The sequence below is a fragment of the Ostrea edulis genome, chromosome 4 (assembly GCF_947568905.1).
Source record: "Ostrea edulis chromosome 4, xbOstEdul1.1, whole genome shotgun sequence".
In the NCBI taxonomy this organism is placed as follows: domain Eukaryota; kingdom Metazoa; phylum Mollusca; class Bivalvia; order Ostreida; family Ostreidae; genus Ostrea; species Ostrea edulis.
In genome coordinates, this window is record NC_079167.1 from 4,438,993 (window position 1) to 4,456,120 (window position 17,128).

At 35.8% G+C, this 17,128-nt stretch overlaps 1 protein-coding gene across 1 annotated transcript in view; it reads left to right on the forward strand.

Annotated features, from left to right (window-relative positions):
• The first annotated feature begins 4,265 nt into the window (after positions 1-4,265).
• LOC125668843 (fatty acid synthase-like) overlaps positions 4,266-17,128 on the forward strand; it is a 29,055-nt gene continuing 16,192 nt past the window's right edge. Inside the window, exons 1-12 of the mRNA XM_048903278.2 lie at positions 4,266-4,461; positions 4,820-4,972; positions 5,676-5,849; positions 8,128-8,328; positions 10,154-10,507; positions 10,604-11,049; positions 11,160-11,390; positions 11,533-11,722; positions 15,431-15,660; positions 15,949-16,250; positions 16,335-16,720; positions 16,844-17,083. Coding sequence (XP_048759235.2) covers positions 4,266-4,461; positions 4,820-4,972; positions 5,676-5,849; positions 8,128-8,328; positions 10,154-10,507; positions 10,604-11,049; positions 11,160-11,390; positions 11,533-11,722; positions 15,431-15,660; positions 15,949-16,250; positions 16,335-16,720; positions 16,844-17,083 — 3,103 coding nt within the window. The remainder of the gene's footprint in view (positions 4,462-4,819; positions 4,973-5,675; positions 5,850-8,127; positions 8,329-10,153; positions 10,508-10,603; positions 11,050-11,159; positions 11,391-11,532; positions 11,723-15,430; positions 15,661-15,948; positions 16,251-16,334; positions 16,721-16,843; positions 17,084-17,128) is intronic.

Consider the following 17,128-nt stretch of genomic DNA (forward strand, 5'->3'; position numbering starts at 1 on the left):
GGACAGAAAGTCATAGGACAAAAAGTCACAGACAAAAATGACCATGGACTAAAAAGTCACAATACGAAATTTTATGAAAGTAGGACAAAATGTCACAGGACAAAAAGTCACGGACAAAATGACCATGGACAAAAAGTCACAATAAGAAATTTTATGAAAGTAGGACAAAATGTCACCGGACAAAAAGTCACAAGACAAAAAGTCACAGGACAAAAAGTCAGTTTTATAAGAAAATAAGACAAAAAGTCACAATCAAAATTTTTATGAAAGTAGAACAAAATGTCACCAGACAAAAAGTCACAGTTTATAAGAAAATAAAAAGTATTGATTTTTTTTATATATATTTTAAAACATAGCTGTTCTTTTTGTAAAGTTTAAGAAAATTTATATGCAAAATTTATATTTTCTCTGAGATTTGATAATAATTATAAAATTGTTATTCCTTTTATCATATTTATTGTAAAATATTATTTTGATTTTTTTTATTGAGATACAATAAAAATAAGCTTTATGATCATTTGGTTTAGTGTACTACATAATGATTGTCAAAACAAAATCTGATCGCAGAATTATGGTTGGCTTCCTTTCACTCCAGATTATTGTCCAAACAAGAAGTAAGTGAACTGTCATATAATAATTGCTATATAAACAAGTCAATGATTTTTCCTTTCTTATTTTCTAATAATGAACATCTAATAATGAACTGAAAGTGCTAAATGTGGCAAATCAAACACCAATAATGATGACATGTATTTCCTTCTACCTCCTATCCACTGTAAGAAATGTCTGGTGTCTGAACAACAGCTTTAGTGAGCATTTTTGTGACTTTTTGTCCAGTGACGTTTTGTCCTGTGACTTTTTATCCTATCTGATCCAAAGTCATCATTGTGACTTTTTGTCCTACAGATTTTGTGACTTTTTGTCCTGTGACTTTCTGTCCGTATACTGCTAAGGTAATATTGATAATGAGAAATTCTTTTTTCTTTTCTTTGGGTCATGAGGGTATTTCCAGCTCTCTCCTCAGGCTAGTTCGAGGAATAAAATCCGGTACTCTTAGCTTATTATTGAATAGTATGACAAAATCATCTTATGCAGTCCCTGATGAAGGAGAAGTCATGCAAGCCATGCACGTGAAAAGAAATGGCATCACGTAATATATTACCGCTGATGCTTATGATGCATTGTATAATCTATAACAAATCCCGGTTGTCCTCAAGGATTACATTGATAGGGGAGGTCCTGATCAACGAAAATCGGGATATAGATCAGCTGTAACAAAGATGGGCCCACCTCAAGCGGTTGTGTTCATCGAGATGCATGCATAAAATAATTTGTTATCGCTGCACACGAGCAGGGAAGGTGGTAATACTTTTTATATTGCATCTTTGGCTAAAGTAAGTTAAATCTGCTGCATGATTTGAGAGTTTAATTGACTTCTTTCAGAATTTCAATATTATCTTAGTTTATTGGTGTTTTTGCGATAACTACATGTATTTCTAAAATTTTAGATTATACATGTTTATGATACATTTACAGAATTCGATAAGTGGCAAGGAAGATAAATTCTCCTAATTACGTTATAGTTAACCAGTAATTACGAGATGATCAGCTCGACATTACGAGCTTATTTTTTCGGAATTGCAAAGGTATGACGGCATATTCGTGCCATTTTAACATAGCAGAGAAATAAAAATAAATCGTATGTACGATTTACTAAATCGTACAAACGATTTAAAAAGTCGTTTCTACGATTTAGTAAATCGTACAAACAATTTTAAATGTAGTTTGTACGATTTAAAACGTCGTTTGTACATGTACGATTCAGTAAATCATTTGTACAATTTAATTTAATTCGTAAAAACTACTTTAAAAAATCGATTGCACGATTTAATGACTCTAAAAAATACCGTCCGGTTTCTTCACGGATCACTGGATGTGGGTGGAGCTCATCTATGGGCTTTCTAGACGTTCCGTTCCATAATCAATCCGTCCCTTAGTCGATTCGTCCCATTACCGATCCGTCCCTAGACTATCCGTCCCCTAGTTAATACGTCCCCTAGTCGATCCGGCTTTATATATATATATATATATATATATATATATATATATATATATATATATATATATATATATATATATATAGCTCCTCTACTACTAGTATTACAATGCTTATGGTAGATTAATTTATAAGTGAACAGTAAAATACATGATTAGCCAGACGTATGATATAATTGATCACAGGAGGTATTTCTTTATAGTGTTACGACGAATGAAACATACCCAGTTTATATGCTGTTGAAAAAAAACAAAAACCAAGGGACCTTAGATTAGTACAAGTTGGATTACTGTTGTGGAATTAAAGCCAGGTTATTTTAAAAGGACCGATTCACGATTTTCCCCAACATTTTGTTTCTCGTATTTAATTATCAAAATCTGCTGTCTAGTGTGTTTCAAAGGTTTCACAAAAAATTAAGGTCATACATATGACAGAAGCTCATAACAGGGATTTTATTATTTGTTGTGTAAACAAAGATTGAGGTATGTTATTGTTTACAAAGTTATAAAAATGTATGGTTATCGATCTAAGTTTATGATCTATATCACATTTCAAGTATTCTTGGTTATCGATCTAAGTTTATGATCTATATCACATTTCAAGTATTCTTGGTTATCGATCTAAGTTTATGATCTATATCACATTTCAAGTATTCTTGGTTATCGATCTAAGTTTATGATCTATATCACATTTCAAGTATTCTTGAGTTAAATTTGAGTCTGTGCAGAATTAGGTTGCTTTAAATCACAGAATTAACATTTCAATAGTTTGTAAACAAAAACAAGACTTGAGTCTTCTTTGCATGTACGTAATACAGAGTTTAGGCTAAAATATTGCTTTTATCCTTGCATAAGAAAGTCCACATTTCGGTTGTCAACTTTAAATGAGTTATATTTCTAATCTTTAACATCAAAAAGAAAAAAAAAAATCCAAAAACGTGAACCAGACACTTTAAAATACATTTGTTATAATGCCCCTTACAGCTTCCTTAGCTAAAATTAACAAACTGTTTTGGCTAATTCTAATAATAATAAAGTCTCAAGGCGATCACGATTTGATTATACTTTGCTGGTGGTCTAACTTCACGTCCGCATCGAGTGGTAGTGTTTTTTAGAATCCTTGACTGGGCTTGGATTGTGATCAGCTTCTGTGTCACTGGGAATATCCCCCGGATCGTCAAATGACACAGGCACCTCTCTCGAATTCCTCAGGTCCTGTTTCTGTCTGAACTTCGTATGATAGTGTCCGGTTTGCTTCTCGTCGTGGTCTAGGAGTTTTCACGCGGACTATTTCGTCGATCGGTAGTGGTTGTAATGGATGGGCAGATCTGTTGTAATTTTCTGTTTGTTTTTGTTTGGCGTTAATTATCTTCTCCTTTCTGTGATAGCTTTCCAATTGTAGAAACGGGGTTTTTGTTCTACTCATTAACTACATCGCTAAGCTAGTTCGGCGTATTTCTGAATTCCAATAATGCTAGGTAGGGATCCGAATTTGCATACTTTGCTTTTTGTAAAAATTTGGCGTTTATTCAGCTTTCCCATTGCTCTGTGGGTAATGAGGCGAAGATTGAATTCCGGGCAAAGTTTGCAAGTTCCTTGACTTGTGAAGATGGGTATTCCATGTCTTGCGGATTGGGCTTACAGGTTTTTTATGACCTCTCGAGAAGTCTTAGTTCTAAGAGATCCATCTCAAATAGTTTGAAAAGTAATCGGTCACAATCACATAGTTTCGTATGTGAAAATATTGCCCAAGGACGTAGTGGTACATCACGATATTTTAGCGGTTCTTTCCTTGGTTGTTGTCAAAAGAGCGACATGTTTCACACTTTAGTATGAAGTCTTTGACCTCAGCATTCATTTGCGGCAAGACTACTGATTCTCTATCTCGTCGGATACATCCTTCAGTTCCAAGGTGTGATGAGCGAATCCTCCTCAGCATGTCCTTTTGAAGAGTCTGTGGAATTACTGTCCTGTCTCCTTTGAAATCGGTTAAAACAAAAACATTTTTGACCTCGGAGGTTATGCTGCAATTTCCATGAAAACGCGTACTTTATTTCTTTAAAGTATCTAAGCATAATGATGGGTCTAATTTGATATTCTGTTGGAAACAAGACTACTTCACTGTATTATACATTTATATGTATTTTATTGTCTCAGATGATTGTTAAAACATGCTTAATTTAACGTATATTGAAATACAGATTTAGAAGATGCCATCAAGAATATTAGACGACACAAATCGTCCCACAGAGTTGGATTCACCTGTGATAGAGAGGGGAACTTGTGAACTTGTCATCAGCGGTGTATCATGTCGATTACCGGAGTCGGAAAATATGGAGGAGTTCGAACAGCATCTCATGAATGGCGACGACATGGTGTCAGAAGACAATAGAAGATGGCAACCCGGTGTGTGTGTGTGTGTGTGTGTGTGTGTGTGTGTGTGTGTGTGTGTGTGTGTGTGTGTGTGTGTGTGTGTGTGCGTGTGTGTGTGTGTGTGTGTGTGTGTGTGTGTGTGTGTATAAAAGCACAAAAGCCCAACAACACCGGATCTGAGAAGATACAAGGCCAGTAAAGAAATTAATAAAACCACTGAAAAGACCATGACACTGTTGGTTATTTATAAGGATTTAAGAGGGGACGTTAATGCTATACCGTGCATTGCAAGGGTTTACAGAATTTACGAATACTTTTGATCGTCACGAAAGTGATTTTTACGATTTCGATAAAATCCAGCATAATTTTCAACAATTTTCTTCATATAAAGGTCTATATGGATTACCAAAGAGAAGTGGGAAATTGAAGACACTTAATAAATTTGACGCAACTTTCTTCGGTGTCAATCCGAAACAGGCCAATAGGATGGACCCTCAGTTGCGTATGCTGTTAGAAGTGACCTATGAAGCGATCGTTGATTCAGGTAGAATAATACAGGTGTTACAATTACTCTTATACGTAACACAAACACACACACATGTCGACAAATTTTAGAACATATGTGGCAGTTTATTATACACCAACATTCTGTGACAAATAAAATAAAATCAAAGCAAAAGAGTGAGATCTTGTATCATCCAATGATGAAATCATACTTCATACGAAGTGCTTTAACGAGCTATTCAATAAACATTTAACGAGCTATTCAATAAACATTTAACGAGCTATTCAATAAACATTTAACGAGCTATTCAATTTAACGAGCTGTTCAATAAACATTTAACGAGCTATTCAATTAACATTTGGTGTAATGAGCTACGTTAATTAAGATAAGGATTGCGACTCTGAACACGAAAGGTATACATAAGATGGAACTTTACATTTATATATATATGGGAACTCGAGGGAATTCACTATCAGGGGTTTGCAAGAGGAGTTTACAAACAATATGCAGTTATTTTGCAGAAAGTGGGCTTAGCAATTTTCTATTGTTGTTCGTTTGGGAGACTTTCGTACTGTTACAATCATGACTTGTTTCGATTACATTAATCTTGATTTACCTACAGGTGCCTTCTTTCTATTTTGTTTGTTTCTTTGTAAGGTTATTTGAATGCGAAACAAAACGCCAAATGTAAAAAAAAAAAAAAATGAATGATAAAGGTTATGAAAATAAGTCCATTTTACAGGCACCGACCCTTCCAGTATCAGGGACTCTAAGACTGGCGTGTTTATTGGGGCCAGTGCGTCGGAGGCTCACGAGGCGTGGACAATGGACCCCCAGAAAACGGTGGGATACACCTTGACCGGGTGTTCACGATCTATGATTGCTAACAGACTGTCTTATTTCTTCGACTTTAAAGGTAATGGAAGATAAAAAATAAATAAATATTACCATAAACATGAAAATGTTACATTTTACATTAAAGTAGCAACGTTGAAATAGCACTAATTAGTTCCATATAATTACAAGGTTGAATTATTTTTCGATATTTCAACGCTGATTCAACATAAAATCCTAGCCAATTTTGTCACTCCCCTTTTATGTCTGTAAAATTAACGAAACCTTTTCAAACATGTTTACATTTATTGATGTTTTGCAAGGAATAAAGTTATGCTGTTTCAAACCGAAGGCTTTATTTTTCAAATACTTTTTCATTGTGGACGTTTATAAAAATAAAAATACTAGCAAGTGGAAAGTCACAATCAACACATGGTATTTTTAAAGTTATTGATTATGACCTTATATTGATGGAAAGTGGAGGATATGTACAATGATATTTTGGAATTGAAAAGTTTCACATTTACCTAATTTAGTCAAAGTATACAGTTTTTGTAGAAAGTAATTTGAAAAAGAATTAAAACTCCTTTTAGACTCGAACGCACGAGCTACAGCTAGATGAGCTACCCAGCTAAGGAATTCGATTTAAAATGAATATACGCTGAATTAAATAATGTTTATCCTTGTTGTCAAATGTAATAATCTACCGCTGAATATTAAGAACCCAATTCAACTATTCTATTCTATTTATTGATAATGCATGTGAGTGCATGCGCACAATGACGGCCAAACTAACATTGTTTGATTCAATTTACCATTAGAACACCAGTTCGATTTTTTTGATAAAGTAGTAATGCCAGAACTACTCTATGACTGTGAAATTAGGGGGGGGGGGTATGAAAATTGGGATATTATTGAAAGAGTACATTTAAAATTTCTGAAATATATTTTGTGAATAAAAAGTAGTACACCAGCATATATGGTCTATGGTGAATCAGGTTGTTTTCCAATATCTGTCACTATATATTTAAGGATGTATGGAGCGCCAAATTAACATAAACTCAAATAATTGAAGATATCTTCAATTATTTGAAGACATCATCAATTCATTTGATGCGCGCATCAATTTAATTAAAATCTCTTCAAATAATTAATGATATCTTCAATTCTGAATTGATGCGCGCTTTAATTGAATTAATGATCTCTTCAAATGAATTAATGATATCAACGATTGAAGTGATTCGCACTACAATTCAATTGAAGAGAGCAATAATTGATATAATGCGCGCATTAAATCAATTGATGAGAACAATAATTGATATAATGCACGCATTAAATCAATTGATGAGAGCAATAATTGAATTGATGCGCGCATTAATTCATTTGATGAAAGCAATACTATTTATTATCAGTTTGAAATTTTAAACAATTGGAATTTTAATTAAACTCGATACACAGGGAATCACAACTCGATCATGTAGATGTCAATGATATTATTGATCAGGTTGACATAAGAAAACTGGTTGAATAGACCACTAGCTACTAGTATCTTGAAAGAGCTATTGTAGTAAGTGAAATATATGGAGTCTCCAGAAAGCAATGGTTTTACTGCAGAGTTTTTAGACTTTCAGCTTCTCCATCGTCAACTTCCCATATATATGTAGCAATATTCCATTGTCACCTGCATATGGGGTTTATATATCTGAACTGATTCTATACGCAAGAGCTTGTTCTGCGTATGGTCAGTTTATAAATCGAGACAGGCTACTGACAAATAAGTTGATGTTACAGGGGTTTCGATAGTCTTGTTTAAAGTCAACATTTCACAAATTTTATGGTTATAAATTTTATCGTTATAACGATCTGATTTACTAATATAACCTGTCAATAGGGGAATGCTGTTTTTCATGTTTCATCTGTTCTTTGTACACTGATTTTGACTACGGATTACTCCGTTTATTCAATCAAGATGTATGGCTCACGGTGGGTATAACCGGTCGACAGGGAATGCCTACACCTGATCCCACCTCGGGTGTGTCCATGGGTCTATGTTTGCCCTACTCTTACTTTTGTATTCTTTATAGGAGTTATGAGATTGATCGCTGTTCGTTATCTTCAACTTTTCATTGTAAACCTAAAAGTAAATAATATTAACAAATTGTAGTACCTATCATAAAAGATGATTCAACGATGAAGTGTCAAAATTGATCTAACATAAGAATTTCAATGTAACTTTTCAAAACCATCACATTTTCCCAAGTTTGAATCAACGACACAATGCTTACTGAGTGAACACTGAGGTTAGAGAGGAATAACCTGGATATCCGATGTTATGTACACTGCCATTTGTTTCACTCCAGGTCCCAGCTTTGTCCTTGATACGTATTGTTCCTCCAGCCTGTTGGCCCTTGATCAGGCTGTGAACAGCATCAGACAAGGGCACTGTGATGCAGCCATAGTCGGAGGATGCAGCGTTTGTCTCAAACCTCTCACGGCCCTGCAATGTCACCAGCTTGGCATGCTGTCTCCAGAGGGAACCTGTAAATCGTTTGATGCCAGTGGTATTATGATTTAAACTTCATGAATTATATCTAGTATCTTTGTATTCCCCGATTTAATTTAAGATAGGGGGCCTGTATTGTGAATCTTCATTTGGGGCGGATGAAGAAATTTTCAAACGTGGTAACATCTCAGAAGTCACACCGGACAATGCTAAATAAGAGTGTAAAGGGTTTAAGATATAGAAGTCACACCGGACAATGCTAAATAAGAGTGTAAAGGGTTTAAAATACCGTAAGATTTTATTTGTTGATTTTGTACATCCATGCATATTTCTATTTCTAAATGCTTTAGCGGCAGCTATTTAGTGTAAGGAAAAAACGAAGGGCCGTGCCCCCTTCAAAGGGGAGACAATCACAAAAATAGGGTGGGGTCATTTAAAAATCTTCTTCTCAAGAACCACTCGATCAGAAGATCTGAAATTTACATGATAGCTTCTTGACATAGTGCAGATTCATGTTTATTATAATCATAACCCACGGGAGTAGGATAGGGCCACAATAGGAGATCAATAGGGGATCAAAGTTTTACATACAACTATATAGGGAAAATCTTTAAAAATCTTCTTCTCAAGAACCACTGGGATAGGAAAGTAGAATTTGCATGAAAGCTTCCTTACATAGTGCAGATTCAAATTTCTTAAAGTCATGACTCCCGGGGTAAGATGGGGCCACAATAGAGGATCAAAGTTTTACATGCGAATATTTAGATATACTCTTTGAAAATCTTCTCAAGAATCACTAGGCTAGGAAAGAATAAATTTACATGAAAGCTTTCTGACATAGTGTAGATTCAAGTTTGTTAAAATCATAAACTCCGAGGGTAGGGTGGGGCCACAACAGGGGATCAAAAATTTACATGCTAATATATAGGTAAAATCTTTGAAAATTTCTTCTAAAGAACCACTGAACTAGGAAAGTAGAAATTTACATAACGATCTAGTTTGTCAGTACAATCTATCATTGGGTCATTTGCTGTTTGACGTGTTTCATACCAATTGTTAGGCCGGTCTTGGCACACTGATTTTGACTACGGATAACTCCGTCTACCTGATCAAGATATAGGGCTCACGACGGGTGTGACCGATCGACAGGGGATGTTTACTCCTCCTAGGCACCTGATTCCACCTCTGGTATATCCAGGACTCCATGTTTGCCCAACTCTCTATTTTGTATTGCTGATAGGAGTTATGAGATTAATCACTGTTCGTTATCTTCACCTTTCATGCTAGTATTTTCTCTACTGTATATCTATTATACAAAGATTTTCCTGATATCCACAATTAATTTATATCAAGAAAGTAACAGTGTTTAAAAATGTTGACATAAAAATTTTGTCATTGAAACCAGTTTTTATGCATTTTTCTATTGCAATTTGATAAAGAATATGTGATTTCCTAAGGTTTTTGTATGTCTGACATCTTTGAAAAGGTGGCAAGATGTATATGTTCTCTGGTTATTGATTAAATTACCGTAATCTAGATCAAGTAGAAATTAATTTCTACTTTGAACCATTGATATTGATAAGTTACACAAGGGTGGGGCTACCTTAAATCTAATTTTAGTGGTTAACAAAGTGGTATTTTATGCCTGTCTCTCTTTCATATTTCTATCAATGGTATTGTTAATAATTTAAAATTAGACGTAAGTTATCATGGCTAAATGATGACCCCTCTTGGTGCAATAAAGTCAGAGTACTATATTTTCTATTCATGATTTTCAAATTGAGGGGAGGGACATATATATCCTACATTTCTTGTTTTTTGTAAATGCATCTTATACATCATTACCTTTATTTCAAAATTAATTTGACAAACTTTATAACTAGGAAATGGCTATTGCCGAAGCGAAGGGATAGTGGTGGTGTACCTCCAAATGAAACCTGATGCGAAGAGGATCTACAGCAGAGTGGTTCACTCAAAAACAAACTCAGATGGTAAAAAAGAACAAGGAATCACCTTCCCATCAGGTGATATCCAAAAGAGACTGCTGGACGATGTGTATGAAGATGCTGGGGTGGCACCCAATAAAGTGGTATATGTGGAGGCTCATGGGACAGGGACCAAGGCGGGTGATCCCCAGGAAGTAAACACTATCGTGGATGTGTTCTGCAAGGACAGGGAGGGGCCACTACCTATAGGGTCTGTCAAGTCTAATATGGGTCATTCTGAACCCGCCTCTGGTAAGAATATTAACTTCTGGATATATATTTCTTTCACTTCCCCTGTAAAAATATCAAACTAACCATATTACTAAATTACACGTACATTGCAATCAGGTCTGGCAGCTATTGCAAAGGTCATTATTGGGATGGAAAAGGGTGTCATCCCTGCCAACTTACACTACAAGGAAGCAAATCCAGACATTCCGGGCCTAAATGATGGAAGACTACAAGTTGTGACACGAAATACACCCATGAAGGAGGGGTTTGTTGGGATCAACTCTTTTGGATTTGGAGGCTCAAATGTTCATGCAATCTTGCAAACTCCAGGAGACCAAAGAAAAAGCAAACATGATGCAAGCACATTGAAGAGATTGTTCGTCTACTCCAGCAGAACATATAATGGTGTACAAAACATTTTACAGTTGACTCAAAACAATAAACGAAATGTAGAGATGCATGCCTTGCTAAGTGAAAGTGCTAATTTGGATGTCTCAGTTGGAATATACAAGGGATTTACTATCCTCAATGGGTCCGATGACACCAATCTGAATCATATTCAGGTACATTTTATAAATTCTATATTGTCTTAATGTTTTAATCTTTCGCTGGGTTTTTATTTGACATTCTGAGGAGCATCTTCTTCTTTTTCACTTCTTTATTTTCGATTCAGCCATACAATGGAGAGAAGAGACCAACTTGGTTTGTTTTCCCTGGCATGGGATCACAGTGGCATGGCATGGGAAGAGACATGATGGTTTTTGATGTTTTCAGAAACTCCATCTTGAAGTTAGATGCAGTTTTGTCAGTGTATGGTGTGAAGCTCTATGATTTGATGATGACAGCTGATGAATCTGCTTTTAAAGACACTCTAAATTCCTTTATTGGTATTGCAGCAATTCAGGTAGAAAAACAATTCCACTATTCATGTACAACATTTCATTGAAGATTGTGGCTTAATTGGTTTACAAATGTGTAGATGAAGTTTTAAGGGATGGCTAAATACAATTTACACAAAATGAAATGCCTCTTTTAATGCAACTTAGGTAGCTTTGGTGGACACATTGAAAGTGATAGGTATTGCACCAGATGGAATTGTTGGACATTCTGCAGGAGAGCTGGGGTGTGGTTATGCTGATGGATCATTGACAGCTGAGGAAACAGTCCTTACTGCTTACTGGAGAGGACGATGCATCAGAGAGTCCAACCTTCCACCAGGAGCAATGGCTGCTGTTGGTGGGTCAAATTCCACCCATAAAATTGCAACAGTCATTTATTCTCTGGCAGTTAGACAAGTTCGATTGCTAGTTATCAAATACCAAATCACATTGATGGAACACCTGGCAAGAGATTAAGGGATCCTTTGTTCCAATCCCATTTGGTTTTGTTTTTGGTTGTTTTTTTTCCCTTCCAGTTACCTTTGGTGTCTTGACCTTCCCCAGGAAAGGACAAGTGTAAGTCTGGGGAGAAGATCGACATTGAAGAGGTTGGCAGTCAGACTCCATTTATTACTAGTGACCAGAAGATAGTTCGCTGAATTGAGAATTTGGGGTCTTGAATTTAAATTGTGATTGTGGTCTAGTCCATCACATTTTCTACCTTCTTGTGACGATTCTCACCATCAGATTTTATATACATGCATTTGTACGGGAAAGAAGTTGTAAGGGCTTCCAATTTCCATGGACGTGATATGTCCCACTCATATTCTAAGTTCTTGTAGATTTGTATTTACAAATGTACAAGAAATTGACCTCAAAAGATGTTTTATTGGTTGCCAAATTCCATCAAATGATTTTTGGGAATTGATTTTTCAACTCCTCTATGCAATCACTCGACTCAAAGTGGTGTGGACCTTATCACTTCTGTTAGGTAATATTCAGTGCTTGCAGCAAATAGTTCGTGAAACGTTTATGCATTATACTGTTAAATTACTAGAAATACAAATTAATGTCAACAACGAAATTTCACACAAATCAAAAATTTCTACACGCAGCAAGCGTACCACCGATCATAATACAGTACAGGTCAAAAACACAGGGCCACGCGGACTGAAATTCCACACTTACCGTAGTCCTCGAGAAAAGTCGGGCTTTTGAAGTTGCGGTCCCTCTGTTGTATCCAGGGGTCCGTGTTTGCCCAACTCTCTATTTTGTATTGCTTATAGGAGATGTGAGATTGACCACTGTTCGTTATCTTCATCTTTTATTCTATAGCAGTTGTGTGAACCTTTTAAATCCAAAAATACATATACATACGTGTACACAATCGGGAAACCAATTAATCAGCGATGATAATAGCTTCAAGATTCGTGTTAGCGTCAAATTAAAACGAACTGGAAATATCGTGCATCGCCACATTCATTGTCCACTTTAAAAACAACAAGAATGTGTTTCTGGGCTCGACAGTAAATTAATTTTATTCTAGTGTGGAAACAACAACTCCGTTCAAATTTTCTAAACTTTCAGTTGTGAGTTAATTCAAATATTGATTTTGAAAAAAAACAAGTTTTTTTTTTTTGGTGTGTTTTCAAGAAAATTTGTTTTAAAGATTTGAAAATTAAACACAATATAATTTCCTGCTTTCCCGTGGGCCGCGACAAGCAGAAAGCGTTGACTCAGCTGATTGACAGAGCACGTGTACCGCGTGTGTAACAATAGAAATTAGAATACATTGTCATTTCTAGTTTTCCTTTACTAAATAGATAGATTCAATGATTTTATGGCCTCTTAGATTCATAGTGGTGAAACAACTAACCATGACACCTGATTAATTAATATTCAAATGGACTTTTACATTACTCATTGTGTAGAAGTAATCACACTCACATACTATGTATTCTCTGTTCATTCACGTAATCTTCATTAAATATGTACACAAAGTCCAACTCAGAATACCGTTAATCATAAACACGGACGAAGACCAAGTAAAGGCGTTGAACCTGGGCAAAGAGGCTATAATTATATTGTAATTAATATAATTATAATGGTATAATTATATTAATATAATCTTTCCACAACCGGTCTAGCCGGTTTTTCGTGGAAATCTTATAGTATTGGATAACATTTCTTTTTCAAAAGGTGTCACTATATACAAACAAAATATTTCATCGAGCCCCTTCCATGTGTTCAGATCCAAATTCAATCTTAAAAATCAAATTTGAAAAAATAATCAAAGTTTTATGTTATAAGATTAACAAATATCATGTCAACAAGTAGCAATTGTGTATGCATCGCACACATATCTTGTGAACAGTACAGAAAATAATAATGTAAAATTACCCTCTTCCACCTCCCCCATATCATATTAGATTATAATCGAACATTGGTCTGTTTTGATCTAACCTCCAAGTATACATTTCGTCAACACCATTATGCTCCAAATAATGATCAAGAGTCTACAATGATAAGCTAATTGTAATTTTCGTGATCCCAGGGGTTGGGAATTGGGCCAAAATAGTCAGTGATCAGATGTGTTTACAATTGAACATTTTCAACTTCTTGATAACTACCATTCTAATTCTTTTTGAATTTGGTATGAAGCATCTTTTGGACAAGGGGAACATAAATTGTAAACTTCTGCACCGGTCCCGAGGCTTTATGGGCGGGGCAAAAAATGATAAATTTTCAATTATCGTCTTCTCTACAACTGCATATCTCCAGGAAAAACTAAATGCATAGTGATGTAGACCAGGAGGGCCACTACCAAAATTGTTAATTTCATGATCCCCGGGGTAGGCGTCTAACTCCAGGGCATGGTCAGACTTGGTATATATAGTTTATATGTGATTGTATATTGTTTAACGTCTCAAGAATATTTCACTCATATGGAGACGTCACCATTACCGGTGAAGGGCTGCAAAATTTAGGCCTATGCTCGGCTCTTACGACCTTTGAGCAGGGAGGGATCTTTATCGTGCCACACCTGCTGTGACACGGGACCTAGGTTTTTGTGGTCTCATCCGAGGGTCCGCCCCGTTTAGTCGCCTCTTACGACAAGCAAGGGGTAATGAGGACCTATTCTAACCTGGATTCCCACGGGACGTGAATATGTGTAAATCATTTAAATAATATCTTGTTTATTGCTATTGATACTAAATTGAAACTAAATAGGAATTCAAAAGGAGTAGATAGTCTTTTACCAAAATTGTAAATTTATGATCATCGGGTAAGGATTTTGGTTCCAGGGTAATACCAAAATTATCATGATGACTATTGTATTTATCATTTGAAAGACTTCTTTAAGGTTGCTGACACAGTTTAAAACTAAATGTATATCAGGAAAAGCAGAAAAGTATGTACCAGAATTGTGAATTTTGCAACAACGGGGTTTTCACTCCAAAAGAGTCGTATCACGTTAATGTTACATATGCTATATCATGTGAAGCCTTTCATCAGTATAGGCACTTTCGAGATAATTTAAGTTTTAAAGAACACATCTTATTTTACACTGTTGCTGAATATTAGAATTTAGCTTATGTATTCAGAACTGGGATTTTTTTTCTCTCTAGATTTCGTAGCTCTTGGGGCTAGTGATACTTTTGATATAAGGTCCGTTGATCTCTTGTTCAAAACTGTTCTAGTAGTGCTAGAATAATAATATTGTTACTTGTCGTGACAAAAATGAGCAATTCTAAGAGTATGTAATATGTTGGAATAGTAAAATTCAATCCAGGCAAGGTGTTAACTTACCAGTGTCTATATGTAGGTAGACATTTACACAGCATAAGTTTAGGACTTCTCTATCTTTTTTTATTTTGAAATAATTCTCAATCCCAGAAGCATTTGGTGCAGATCTACATAAAATCAACTCCCATCAGTACTTTGATTTAAAAAGAAATCTTTCCCACAATTATTGTAACTGAATATGTTAACAATGATTCAGCAAATCAGATTCGTTTATTGGATGTAAAGTGAAATCTAAGATGATGCATTAATTACAACATAGGGATGACATGGGAGGAGGCCTGTGCTCAATGCCCACCTGGAGTGGTCCCAGCCTGTCACAATTCTGAAGACACCGTTACCATCTCAGGATCCAAAGAGGCTGTGGCCACATTTGTGAACCAGCTTAAGGAGAAAAAGGTCTTTGCTAAAGAGATCAATAGTTCAGGAGTGGCTTTCCATTCTTACTACATGGCTAAAATTCTTCCCGTGCTCAAGGCAGCTCTAGACAAGGTATGCCACATGAACAGGGTACAAGTCCTTCTCTAAACTGAAATGCAAATTTCTTTAAACATACATATACAGATATTAACTTTCCTCCAAAATTTCAAACGTATACGATAATCAATATATAAGTGACTTTGGCACTCCATTTCAAAGTTCAAATCGAATAACTTCTGCTCATTTTGTGAAGATATAGTAATTGATAGCTAAGTGTTATACTAGTATCTCTTGTCCAAGGGACATATATGTCATAAGTAAATCAGGCATGCATTGGTCATTGAAATATTTGGAATACAGGTGATCAAACCAAAACCAAGGAGCAAGAAGTGGATTAGTTCTTCATTTCCAGAGGAAGATTGGGACAGCAACATGGCCAAATATTCTTCAGCTGAGTATTTTGTCAACAACACTGTAAGCCCCGTGTTGTTTTATGAAGCATTGCAGCATATTCCAGACAATGCTAACGTGATTGAGATAGCTCCACACTGTTTGCTACAGGCCATCTTAAAAAGGACTCTCAAACCCAGCTGCTGCAATGTTGGACTACTGAAAAGAGGTCACACAGACAATGTTGAGCATTTCCTTATGGCACTTGGGAAGTACGTATCATAATATCTTAAAAACCACAGTACTTAAACACAAAGCAACTGACGGATATTCGTGCTATCTTATTTTTTTCTCAGATGTTACACTCATGGTGTGAAAATGAATCCCCTGAAACTATACCCTGCAGTGAATTTCCCAGTCCCAAGAGGAACTCCCATGATTTCTCCTGTAATCCAGGCTCAATGGAATCACTCTATGGATTGGGATGTTCCCACTTTTGAAGATATGAAAGCTGGATCTAGTGGAGATTCTGGGTTTGTAACAGAGTTTATGATAGGCCCAGATTCCCCCGACAACTACCTCAAAGGGCATTGCATTGATGGAAGGGTGCTGTTTCCCGCCACGGGGTATCTGGTTCTAGCTTGGCAAGCTCTGGCCAAGGTTCAGCATCAGACCTGGGAAGAAATGCCGGTTAAGTTCAGTGATGTCATGATTCATAAGGCTACCATTCTACCTTCTGAAGGTACGTTGATATACTGCTTATATTCTGGAGTAATCAGTTTAATAAATTCCAAGATATATTTGAAAAATTCAGAATAGAATACAATTTAGATTGCAGTGAATTATATATTGATTATTTGTTTAGGAAAAGTGAAATTCAAGGTTCTGATAATGCAGACTACAGGAGACTTTGAGATCAGTGAGAGTGGATTATTATCTGTCAGTGGAAAGATAAGACAGATAGAGCCACCAGAAGCAGAAACACTACCAATCACAGACAGGCCAGTCATGGAACTTAGTAGTGCTGATGTCTACAAAGAACTCAGACTCAGGGGATATGACTATGGAGCAGACTTCAGGGGAATATCAGCTGCAGAGATCAATGGTACTAGTAAATATGAATGTACAGTGTGTTCACAAAAATGAATCT